The sequence below is a fragment of the Sapajus apella genome, unplaced genomic scaffold (genome assembly GCF_009761245.1).
Source record: "Sapajus apella isolate SASKATOON/1434 unplaced genomic scaffold, GSC_monkey_1.0 scaffold18, whole genome shotgun sequence".
Classification (NCBI taxonomy): Eukaryota; Metazoa; Chordata; class Mammalia; order Primates; family Cebidae; genus Sapajus; species Sapajus apella.
In genome coordinates, this window is record NW_022436958.1 from 16,542,624 (window position 1) to 16,556,285 (window position 13,662).

General features: G+C 35.5%; 1 protein-coding gene across 4 annotated transcripts in view; it reads left to right on the forward strand.

Annotated features, from left to right (window-relative positions):
• Positions 1 to 13,662, forward strand: part of ARL6IP6 (ADP ribosylation factor like GTPase 6 interacting protein 6) — a 39,800-nt gene that overhangs the window by 14,715 nt on the left and 11,423 nt on the right. Inside the window, exons 3-4 of one of the 4 annotated variants that reach the window (XR_004271239.1) lie at positions 2,086 to 2,218; positions 8,587 to 8,644. Coding sequence is in view for 3 of the 4 variants with exons in the window: in XM_032286278.1 (XP_032142169.1) it covers positions 2,086 to 2,218; positions 8,885 to 8,966 (215 nt within the window). In the remaining variant the exon portion in view is untranslated. Of the gene's footprint in view, positions 1 to 2,085; positions 2,219 to 5,815; positions 5,861 to 8,586; positions 8,645 to 8,884; positions 11,355 to 13,662 lie in introns of those variants that run through there. The other 3 variants (XM_032286279.1, XM_032286278.1, XM_032286276.1) reach the window with 3 other exon arrangements.

Genomic DNA, 13,662 nt, shown 5'->3' on the forward strand with positions numbered 1-13,662 from the left:
TTATAATGTGTTGGTTTTGATTGGCATTATTTTTATTGTTGTATGGTTACTTTTATTTTTTTTCCAAATATTTTGCATCCAGATATAGAACCTGTGGATAGGAAGGGCTGACTGTATATAGTTGAAATGTTATGTCTTATATAGGTCATGAATTTTGTATTATGGTTAGAAAGGCCTTTCTCTCTCCAAAGCTATAAATGACTTTTCCAGTGATTCTTTCTACAACTTTAGATTATTTGGTGAAATTTAGCCAGTACAGAGTATCTGGTATGGATCCAGCTTATTTTCCTTTTTGTAAGTGGTCACCCCATTGAATTAGTAAAATTTTGTATTAATCTATTTGGGCCTTCTTCTGCCTTCTTCCAGATCTTGTATTCTGCTTTGTTCCATTGTGTCTTTGTTTGTTTTTGAGACAGGGTCTCACTGTGTCGCCAGGCTGGAGTGCAGGGGCGCTATCTTGGCTTACTGCACTTTTCCTTCCTCAGTCTCCCAAGTAGCTGGGATTACAGTCATGCACCACCATACCTGGCTAATTTTTGTATTTTTAATAGAGATGGTTTCACCATGTTGGCCAGGCTGGTCTTAAACCCTTACTTGGCCTTAAGTAATTCTCTTGCCTCGGCTTCCCAAAGTGCTGGGATTACAGGCATGAGCCACCACGGCCGGCCCTGTCATCTGTTTGTTTATCAGTACACACTGTTTTAGGTATTTAGGTCCTATAATATGTCAATGTCTGGTTGGACTAGTCTCTATTTTTGCTTATTATTTCATGTGAATTTTAGAATTAACTGTTATTCTTCCAGGAAAAATGTGTTCACATTTTTTATCTGAGTTCTGATGTTACCTTCTTAAAGTGGTAACATCTTATTTATTCAAAATAGTTATCACAATATACAGTTATCTTGTTAATTTATTTGCATGTTTATTATCTTTCTGTCCCACTAGAATTACTTCATGAAGACAGCAATCTTTTTTGTTTTCCTCACCACTGTATCCCCATCACCTAGCACAATAACCAACATATGGTAGCCCCTCAATATAGATTGAGTAGATGAATAAGTGAGTTAATGTATAAAATTTTTGAAAACTTCACATCAAAATAAAGCTGTACTTACTAAAGGGAGTTGGCCACTTAAATATCAGTATTTCGTTATTGTAACCACAAGAACAAGTCATTATTCTTTTATTACTCTTAATGGGTTATGAATAGTATCTAAAAACCTTTAAATTAACTTACCCCTTTCTTTTTATGCCTTCTATTCTTCTCAACCCTTTTCCTAAAGCCCATTGTAATAGCGTTCTTTTGACTTGACTTCTGTGAGAAAATACAGTTCCAAACTCAATGCAAATAAAATCTAGGGTCCCACACATTTGTAAATCAGAAATCAACTTTTGTTCATATACTGAGCAAGGTTTAAGAATCAGAGTAGGTTTATAATGTTTGTAAGAAAATTGTAAAGAGGAGATACCCCCAAATTGATGCATGTTTCAAAAGTGCATGGTGTGGAGTGAAATGAATCAATACCAAATAATGAAGATAAGGTACGATTTATGAAATTACATGAAACATCTTAAGACTTGACTTTTTTTTTTTTTTTTTTTTTTAACAAGGTTTCACTCTGTCTCCCAGGCTGGAGTGCCATGGTGCAATCGTGGCACAATCGTGGCGCACTGCAACCTCAAACTCCTGGCCCCAAACCATTCTGCCACATCAGTCTCCCAAAGCATTATGATTGCAGGAATGAGCCAGCTGGTCTGGCCTCAAGACATGTTATGAATCTTGTGAAATATTTTGACGATGTTTTCTGTGGTTGAATTTTACAAAACTGAAGATGTTATGTTCTTGTTGAATTTACCCCTTTTCACATTATCATTTAAAATATTCAATGATATGACTTCTAGTTGTGCTTTAGTAATATATACTTCTACATGGGTTAGCTTGCACTAAGTTCAAATCTCTTGTAATGTCAGCTTCTTATAATTTAGTAGATGAGAATTATATGTGATCTGAACATGAGAATACTGGTTTAATTTAAATTGTTTGGTATTAATAATCTACTTTTTCCCCTCTCTTTTCCTGTTAAGGATTCTGGACTCTACTTATAATATCCCTAACCGCTGGATTCTCCTGTTGCAGCTTTTCTTGGACAGTGACTTACTTTGATTCTTTTGAACCAGGAATGTTTCCTCCTACTCCTCTTTCACCTACCAGGTTCAAGTAAGTATTCCTTTTTCCTGTTTATTTTTTAAACACGTTTCAATTCTTGAAAATACTAAAATACACAGATGTAAGAGGCTGACTTTGAGATATGTAGAGGCTCCAGTCTTTACAAAACATGAATGATATGAGACTTTTCAGCTTGTAGGCTCAGCCTTTAGATACATGAGAATAGTATTTAAAATTCTATATCTAGATAATGCTGTGTTTTCTAAAAACAAATTCAGGGAATTATCACAGAACTAAGAACCTTTGATGACTATTTGTCCTTTTGGAATGGAATTTGATTTAAAATAGTTTGTAAAGGCAAAATTAATGCCAGCAATTTGAAAGTTTTATAAGGTTCATACAAGGCCAGAGTTAAAATGACATAATAATTCGACCAGACTTTTCCTTAGAATTCTAACTTTGTGTAATAATTAGCAAACATTTATGGTACCTAATTTATATGTCTAGACCAGATTGGATGCTTTTCATAGTGGAAAAGCATTAAATTTCTTTGGTTTATATTTTCCTTTTCCATGTTTCGGAAAATTTTAGAAAATTCAATAGTGTTCCAATCTAGTTTATTCATGCCGGGAAAGTTCCAATTTTAAATATAAATTTCCAAATAAGAACATCTAAGATCTCTAGTTTATTCTAGAAATTTGGGGAGGATGTGCAGACAATAAACTGAATTGTATTAAATTTATGTATGTTATTCTAATTCTTGCTATTGTTATTGTTAGTACCAGCTCTAGCCTACCTCATAGACAGGTTGTAGAGATAAAAACATTCATTTGAGAGACTTTATAAATGTGAAGTTATACCAATTGTAGTTATTAATAATCGTTGGTACTCCTGGCCTTCATTATTAGTAAACTCTCAAATTTTTTTGTCCCATAAATATATCTTTTATAATTTTGGCTTGACTTCAAATGAAATGTGAATATATATATATATAGATATATATATGTGTGTGTGTAATATGTGTATGTATATATTTTAAATGTCTTAATCCCTATTTGTATATGAAACATAAGTCATATGCTTTCCAGCAAATTTTAGTTCTGTGTTTTTGAGGTGGACAAATAATCTAAATTGACTAAGAGTTAAACCTAACAGTACAATGCCATCCCATAGTTTACATGGATACCACTCAATTAGAAATTTACTTTAATAACAGGTATAAGTCTAAGGTAATATGACTCATTTCATAAATCATAAAAAAAGTAATCATATGCTTTTCCTTGTATTTATATCTCACTTCTCTGAGTTCTAGCCACACATTTCTCGCTATTTAATAGACCTTGTTACCTGGATTTCAGGAAGCATTTTGCACTTAGAGTGATTAAAACTCTAGTCTTTGCCTTGAAACCATCAATATTCACCCATTTCACTCACCAGGGTTTGAAATTCTTATTCATCGTATTTGCCCATTCACCAAGTCCAGCCTTTCATGACTTTTTAAATGTCATTAGAATACTTCCTGTTTGCATTTTCACTGTTTTTATACTATTTAAGGCCAGTGTACTTGACTTCTTTGCCTTCTGTCCTCTAAGTTCTCACTCTTCTAATTCACCCTATATATAGTCAGCCCTGTGTATCCATGGGCTCCACATCCTTGAATTCAACCAACTATGGATAAATATTTGGGGGTAAAAATTACAATGCAACATTAAAAAGTAATACAAATAAAAAAACAATTTAACTGTTTACACAGCATTTACTTTATATTGGGCATTATAATTAATATAGAGATGATTTAAAGTATTGGGAGGATGTGCATTTGTTATAGGCAAATAACAGTGCTATTTTACGTAAGGGACTTGAACATCCATGGATTTTGGTGTTTGCGGGAATCCTGGAACCAATCTCCCAGTAGATACCAAGATACAACTGAACTGCTGTCTTTCCGTTAATAAAAAGAGATCTAGTCACAGCTCTCTATTGGTTAAAAGTCTTCAGTAGCTTTCCTATTGCCTTTAGAATAAAGTCCAGCTCCTAAGTATAGTAGCACAATTTTTCTCCAAATGACCCTATCCCACTTTTCCATCCTCACTATTTCCCTACTGCACCCTATATTGTAGTCACATACCAGATTAGCTTGACATGCCCCTCATAAACTATGCAATTTTGAGAAGTCATGATTTTACTCTTGGTGTTCTCTCTTCCTGGAGTTTCGTTTTCTCTCTCACCTTCTCTTCTATCGCCATCACAATTCATAAACCTTATAAATGTAAGAACCCTTTGGGGTTAGAGAAGGTTTTAGTATTCTCTTAAAGATCTGCTATTCTGAGAGCATTTAACTAATTTTTAAAAAAAATTATCTTTGCATTTTTTATTAAATTAGAATCAATTTAATAAAGGGCCTCAATTTTCAATGTATTTGTTAGTGTATTAGTTTGTTCTCATGGTGTCTAATAAAGACATATCCAAGGCTGGGTAATTTATAAAGGAAAGAGGTTTAATTGACTCACAGTTTGACATGATTGGGGAGACCATACAATTATCGTGGAAGGCCAAGGAGAAGCAAAGGCACATTTTATGTGTCGGCAGACAAGATAGCATGTGCAGAGGAACTGCTCTTTATAAAATGGTCAGATCTTGTGAGACTCACTCAATATTAAAAGAAAAGCAGTATGGGGGTAACTGCCCCCATAATTTAATTACCTCCCACAGGGTTCTTCCCACAACATATGGAAATTATGGGAAGTGTAATTCAAGATGAGATTTGGGTGAGGCACAGCCAAACCATGTCATTCTGCCTCAACCCCTCCCAGATCTCATGTTCTCAAAACAAATCATGCCTTCCCAACAGTCCCCCAGATTTCACCATTAACTCAAAAGTCCATAGTCCAAAGTCTCATCTGAGACAAGGAAAGCCCCTTCCGCCTATGAGCCTGTAAAATCAAAAGCAAGTTAGTTACTTCTAAAATACACGGGGGATACAGGAATTGGGTAAATACACCCATTCCAAATGGGAGAAATTGGCCAAAACAAAGGGGGTATAGGCCCCATGCAAGTCCACAGTTCGGTGGGGCAGTCAAATGTTAAAATTCAGAAATAATCTCCTTTGACTCCGTATCTCACATCCAGGTCATACTGATGTAAGAGGTAGTTTTCCATGATCTTGGGCAGCTCTGCCCCTGTGGCTTTGCAGGGTACAGCCCCCTCTCCTGACTGCTTTCACAGGCTGGCATTGAGAGTCTGTGGCTTTTCCAGGTACATGGTGCAAGCTGTCAATGGATCTATCATTCTAGTGGCCCACTTCTCACAGCTCCACTAGGTAGTGCTCCAGTGGGGACTCTATGTGGGAACTCCCACCCCACATTTCCCTTCTGCACTGCCCTAGCAGAGAGGTTCTCCATGAGGGCTGCACCTTTGTAGCACATCTCTACCTGGACATCTAGGCATTTCTCTATATCCTCTGAAATCTAGGTGGAGGTTCCCAAACCTCAATTCTTGATTTCAGTGTACCCACAGACCCAACATCACTTGTAAGCCATCAAGGGTAGGCTGTACATTGACCTTTTTTAGCCATGGCTGGGACACAGGGTACCAAGTCCTGAGACTGCACAAAGCAGCAAGGCCCATGAAACCATTTTTTTCTCCTAGGTCTCCTAGCTTGTGATGGGAGGGGCTGCCATGAAGACCTCTGACATGCCCTGGAAACAATTTCCCCGTTGTCTTCGCAGTCATTTGACTCCTCACTACTTTTAAAATTACTTCAGCTGGATTGAATTTCTCAGAAAATAGTTTTTTCTTTACTATTGCATTGTCAGGCTGCAAATTTTCCAAACTTTTACTCTGTACTTCCCTTTTAAACATAAGTTCTAATTCTAAACCGTGTCTTTGTTAATGAATAAAACTGAATGCTTTTAAGAGCACCCAACTCAACTCTTGAATGCTTTGCTGCTTAGTATTTCTTCCACCACCCTAAATCATCTCTCTCAAGTTCAAAGTTCCACAGATGTCTAGGGCAGGGGGAAAATGCTTCCAGTCTCATTGTTAAAGCATAGCAAAAAATCCACCTTTGCTGCTTCTGTTCCCAGTAAGTTCCTCATCTCCATCGGAGACCACCTCAACCAGGACTTCATTGTCCATATCAATATTAGCATTTTGGTCAAAGCCATTCAACAAGTCTCTAGGAAGTTCCAAACTTTCCCACATCTTCTTGTCATAATCCGTTTACTGTATTAATCTTCTCATACTGCTAATAAAGATATACTTGAGACTGGGTAATTTATAAAGGAAAGAAGTGTTATTGACTCACAGTTTCACATGGTAGGGGAGGCCTCACAATCATGGCAGAAGGCAAAAGAGGAGCAAAGGCACGTCTTACGTGGTGGCAGGCAAGAGAGCATTTGCAGGGGAACTGCCCTTTATAAACCATCAGATCTCATGAGACTCACACACCATTAGCGGAACCACCCTCATGATTCAGTTGCCTCTCACCAGTTCCCTCCTATGATGTCGGAATTATGGGAACTGCAGGATGAGATTTGGGTGGGGACACAGCCAAACCATATCAATTAGTAATTACGTTTTTTTTGTTTTTGGCGTTTTTTTGAGATATGGTCTGGTCTGGTTCTTTTACCCAGGCTGGAGTGCGGTGGTGTCATCTCGGCTCAGTGCAGCCTCCACCTCTCAGGCTCAAGTGAGTCTCCTGCCTCCGTCCCTGACGAGCTGGGACTGTAGGTATACCACCATGCCAAATAATTTTTCTATTTTTTGTAGAGACAGGATTTTGCCATGTGCCCTGGCTGGTCTCAAACCCCTGAACTCAAGCAGTCTGCCCACCTCGGCCTCACAAAGTGCTGGGATTTCAGGCATGAGCCACTGCACCCAGCCTAGTGATCCAATTTTAATATGAAATAGTGTCATATTAAAGCCTTAGATTATGTATTTATTACTAAATATCTAAAAATGTTTTTGAAATATATACAAAATATATGTTATGTATATACAAATGAATACAAAATATAAATAAAATATAAAATAGACACATTCATTTGTATAAATACAAAATATAAATGATGTGTATATATATTTGTATATTATATATGTATATATTTGCATATAAATTCAGAACATATATATACACATTATAAATACAAATAATATATACACAACTAATGTGTTATATATATTCTGTAGTCCCAGCTACTGGAAGAGTGAGGCAAAAGAGTTGCTTGAATCGAAGAGTTCATTATACAAAATAATGTGTATATACATTTTGCATTTGTACAAAATAATGTGTATATATATATACAAATATAAATGATATATATACCCAAATATAAGTAAAATATTTATATATACACACACTAATACAAATGAAGTTGAGTTTTATAGTCAAAACCCTGCCCTCTAGTGTTTATGGAAAATATGCAGTTACTTCAGCAATGTCAGATTAAGTATATTCTCTGTGTCACCAGTAGAGTGAGTCCTTGTACAGGGAAACAATTTCTCTGCATTTTGAGAAAGTTGAAATTTTCAGACTTTATTTTCTTCGAAATCAGATTGATATATTTTATCAATATGTAACATCATATTTTTATAAAAATATCTTTGTGACAGGTTATGTATTTTATCACCATAAATAAGCAATAATATTAATGTAAGCATTTTTCCTAATTATATAAAAGTAATTCAGATTCTTTGCTGAAAAATCGAAAAAGCAAGAAATAATGAGGGAAAATTACTGCTGACATTTTAATGTATATTTTTCCAATCTTTATGCATATTTTAAAAATTGAAATTGGGCTCACAATGTCTATACTTTTTCTGTAAGAGAGCAAAATAAATCATATTAACTGGTTTGTTAAAATATTTTTACTGTTTGTAAAAATATACATCTTTTGTTGTCTCTACAGACTTAAGTACCTGGACTTTCTTTTTTAAAACAGAATAACTAGTTGAAGTGGGAAAACCATTTGAGAAGACCATATTTACTATGTCTATCAATTGTGTTTCTCTAGAAATATAAACTCCTTAGAGGAAGAAAAAAATAACATTTATTACTGTTCAGTAAATATTAGGTGAAATATTTAATGAAATCAGCAATTTGCATCTATAATTCATAAGAGATTGAGATTAATAAAATCATTTTCTTATATTAAATTTTTTTCATGTTTACCATTATATATTTATTAGATAAATCTTAAAAACTTTCACTTTTACATAAGCACAAGACTTTTAGGAAATATAGAGAACTTGCAAGGTAAATTTCCAGATAGGTACTTAATGGACTTCAACAGGCATATTTTTTGGAAAGATTGTTCCATCCATTTGTAAACTTCACTAAGTTAAAAGGTAACTTAGCCCTCCTAAGCTACCCATCTCATGGGTGTGATTACTCGTCTAGTGTTTTCATTTTTTAATAGATGAAGAAGCTGAGTCTCAGAAGTTTAAGGCACTGGCACAAAGTCAAGTAATCTGCAGGTAACATAGTTTGTAACTGACTCTATGTTTATTTTTATTCACCATAGCAGCTAGCCATCTCCTCTGCATTATGAAATATATCAGTAGGAGAAATTTCACTAATTGGAACAGCATCATTTTATTGACAATTAGCAGATACTCTGAGCTTTTGCTATGTGGCAGTTTTGCCTCCACAATATTGCTTAATCAAAATCTGTTCTTTACATCAGACTTCTGTCTTCTCCCATTGTTTTCTCCTAGCGACCTGTACTCCACTTTAAGACTGCACTCCACATTTCACATCACCTGTACTCAAGCTTCATCTAGTGGTGAAAGGATATAGCTGCAGGTTAATGGTTATTCAGTGTGCTGGAGTAAAAACCATTCTGATAATGTCGCATCTAGGATATGATTGTTACTCTGTAGTAATAAGTTTAGTGGAAAAATGGTAACGTAAGCTATGAGTCTTATTGCTGACATGAAAAAATGTTCATTATTTAGATCAAACGTCAAATTTAACAGCATATACTCCAATAACCTTCACACTAGGACATTAACATTGTAGGAATATAAAACAACTTGTGGATTCCAAAATAAGTCAATCTTGGCAAGTAAAGTTGGTTTATTAAATTTTAAATCCCATTAATTTGTATAACCTAAACATAGAGTGAAGTGGCAAGCGCCCCTAGCATCTGATGATTTCTGTAGCTGAAATCATTGTGGAGGGAGTTGCTGTGCCAGAGAAGTTCCTTAATAGAACTATTATTTTATTAATAGGACTATTATTTTATTTAAGATATCTACAGATATTTATTTCCAAGGAGGAAAAAAAAATGCTTATATTTAAAGTTATGAGGGTAAGCCGACTCTATAAATGGAAATAAAGTACTGCTGGAAATTTCAGATTACAAGCTTATGCTGATCAAAGGTATATCAAAGTAAGATTTCTGGTGAATTGTATATCTGAATTCAAAGCTTGGATTGTTAAATCACCTAATGAGAAAGTTATTTTAAATGATTTTCTCTCTGTGTTGAGAAATGCTATAGAAATAGCATGTCCAAAATCATTGGAGTCACAGCATTGTAGTTTTTGGAGCATGTCTCAGTCCTTAAGAATCTTCAATTGACTTCTGTACATCTCCTCTTTAGATGTATTAATGGTTGTATTTATGGCTTATTTGATATAGGATTCAGGTTTAAAATGCAGAAAATGCAGGGAACTTCACAGTTATTAGCATTATATCATGATTTCTAGGCATATGCTAAGGAAAAGAGTGGTGTCTTTTTCACAAATTCCTGCTGAAAATATAATCTATGAAATTAGATTGGCAATTTGAATTATTTCATAGTTAATATGCAAATCAGAGGATATATGCTGCTTTCCTCATGCTATCAATCTTTGTTGTCTGATCACTATGAGTTATCCATCTTTGTTTCTTCTCCCAACCACAAATGACGTTTGATAAGTATCCAGACACTTAATTTTAGAAAACATGCTTTTAATTTAATTTTTATTTAATGTAACATTATTTATATGCATCCTGTTTAAAATAATTATATTGCCTTACAATGCAATTTGGAATCTGTAGAATAAATTATAAGTGAGAAAGAAAAGAAAACAAGTTGATTTTTGTTTGAATTGATTTTTGGTAAATTGTTTTTAGTAACTATTTTAGAGGGTAACATGATCTGTTACTCCTTTACATGTGTTACTTCCTATGTAAAGTGTTTGTATGTAATTAGATGCTAACATTTGTATGCGAGAGCGTGTTGTTAACTGTAGTGGGGGCAGCAGATAGTAAAATATTTTGACATGTGAATTTCCTGGAACATTCAGGATTCAGGAATGGCAGGCTGTTTTATAATGTTATTTTTCTATTCAACATTAGTTTGGGTCTTTAAAATATTGTTATTAGGGTTTTCTCTAACTTCTCCACATTGAGGGTTAAGGAAATAGAGAACAAATAAAACAGTTAAATTATAATACGCAATTTAAGAAAAGGGAACAAGTTTTGTTTGACTTGCTTGAAATTTGAAATTTCCAGCAGCACTTGATTTTAATACAGTTAGCCTATCCTCATAACTAAATACAAAAATTGACTTTTCCTCCTTGGAAATAAGTATCTGTGGACATCTTTAGCATAAAATAATACACAAGTGTTACAGGTTTTTAACTTGGGCAGATATATAAGTCTTGGAAGTCAAAAGCAGTGGGTTATTTAGTATTCAAATTAGAAGTTTCTTTTCCAAGCATACTAGATTTAACATTGGGTAAAATGAACTGACTCTACTACTCTTTCATACATATTTTGGAGAGCTGCCTCTTTGTCAAATCAGATTCTTTTTTGCCATGAACTAATGAAACAGATGTCAGATGGCTAATTGCAGTAGGAGAGAAAAGCTGCTGACAAAAGAGGTGGATGAAGAACTTGGGCTTAATATTTGAGCATCATGAAATCTCATTATTTAGGGACTATTCAGAGCCATCAGTTACAATGCTGTCACTATTAATGAATATATTGATGGCATTGCACTGCAGCTTCTTGAAGTAAAGGGTTAAAATACATGCATATCTTGTAAGATATATTTCCTTACTGTTTTAAATCATAGATGTAACAAAATCCTCTAAGAAATTGTATTAACTATTGGTTTTGTTGTTTTTATAAAGTGATAGAGCAAATGAGTGTTTGCTTTGTACATATTTTTTTTTTTTTTTTAAGACAGATTCTCACATTGTTGCCCAGGCTAGAGTGAAGTGGCATGATCTTGGCTGACTGCAACCTTTGCCTCCTGGGCTCAAGTGATCCTCCCACCTCAGACTTCTGAGTAGCTGGGACCAAAGACATGCGCCACCACGTCTGGCTAATTTTTGTACTTTTTACAGAGACAGGGTTTCGCCATGTTGCCCAAGCTGGTCATGAACTCCTGGGTTCGCTCGGCCTCTCAAAGTGCTGGGTTTACGAACATGAGCCACCGTGCCCGGCTGCTCGTGCTTATGCAATTTACAGTGCTATACACGAGTGGCTGAAAAGGCACAAGTGTCCATATACCCAGAGCAATACTGATAAGAAATACCTGAAAGATAGTGCTTGCCGATTTTGTTGGAACCCTTTTTGAGTAGTTAACAATCTATAAATTACTAGACAGCCTGATACAATTAAAAAGGGTCTTGAAGTCAGGAGAGGTAGCTTCTAAATGCAGACTACCCTACCAGAAGGACAGTTGAGCAAATCTGTTAGTGTATCTGAACTATAACTTCTTCCATCTCTAAAATAGAGTAAAAACAATAGTACTACCCTCATAGGCAATAAGTATAAGTTTACTAGTTAAAGCAATAGATATGTCAGATAATAAAGCAGACACAGTGTCAGTCAGAGCTTTTCTTAAGGTTTTTTGAGCTGGACATCTGACCATGGCCTACCACAGGTTGCCAGTTATCTTTCCTTGGATAATTGTTATTTATCCCAAGATTTTTTCCTATATGTTCATCTTTTTTAGACAGGGTTTTGCTTTGTTGCCCTGGGCTGAAGTGCAGAGTGGCACAGTCATGGCTCACTGCAGCCTCAACTGCCTAGGCTCAAGCAGTCCTCCTGCCTCTGCCTCCCAAGTAGCTGGGACTACAAGCGAGTGCTGCCATGCCTGGCTAAATTTTTTATTTTTATTTTGTAGAGATAGGGTCTCGCTATGTTGCCCAGGCTGGTCTTAAACTGCTAAGCTCAAGCAATCCTCCTGCCTTAGCCTCCCAAGCCTCTGGGATTACAGGCATGAGCCACCATACCAAGCCAACAAGTACTTGTTAATATTATCTCATTTAGTTTTCATAAGAATGCTAATGAAAGGAATTATTATTCTCATTTTAAAGATTGAGAATTAGATTTTCTGGTAGTTTAAAATAGTTCTGTAAATACTACAATCATGACTAAATGCTAGTGAAGAGAGAGCTTTCTAGGTCTTTCATTCTGATCATATTAAACTATTGACCTTCCTATACTCTCCATTGCCTCTTGCTTCTGTGCATATTGTTATGTATTTAGAACACTAAATCTCTCATACTCGATTTTAGGTCAGGTTTTAGCTCTTCTTTGAAATTTTTTCTCTGCTTCTGCTGAATGGCTCCTTTATGTTCCAGTAATACTGCCTGCAAAACTTTAATACTTAATCTACTATGTCACTAGATTCTGTTATCTCTAAGGCAGCACTGACTCCTACTCATTTCTTTCTCTTTTTATTTATTTATTTATTTATTTATTTATTTATTTATTTATTTATTTATTTATTTATGGTTTGAGATAGAGTCTTGCTCTGTCACCCAGGCTGGAGTGCAGTGCGCATGATCTCAGCTCACGGCAACCTCCTCCCCTTGGGCTCAAGCAGTTCTGCCTCAGCCTCCAGAGTAGCTGGGGTTACAGGCATGAGACACCACACCCAGCTAATTTTCTGTATTGTTAGTGGTGTCGGGGTTTTACCATGTTGGCTAGACTGGTCTCAAACTCCTGGCCTCAGGTGATCCGCCCGCCTTGGCCTCCCAAAGTGCTGGGATTGCAGGCATGAGCCAGCACGCCTGACCCAGATTTTTCTGTAGAAACAAAATCTCCCTATATGCTCAGACTGGTCTGGAACCCCTAACCTCAAGAAATCCTCCTGCCTTGGCCTTCCGAAGTGTTGGGATTACTGGCGTGAGCTCGTAATCTATCTCTCGTATGTAATTTAATACCTGATACCGAGCATTCTGTAAATCTTGGTGAATGAAAAGGGAATTGAGGAAGTTATAAAGAACTTTATAGTAAAAAGTAAGGGGCAAATGTCCTGTGTTATTTTTTCCTTAATGAGAGATGTAGCAAAGAAGTAAAATTAGGAAAGCATTCTCTTTAAAATTCTAACCCTGATTTCTTAAATAACAATAGTTGAATTCATTGAAATACACACAACCTTGTCTGCTTTTCAGCAATTTCTCACAAGTAATTTTTAGGACAAAAGGGTACAAAAAAGCTTATATGGTTTTATGTTTCTAAAAAGGAAATGCTTTGTGAGTTAATAAA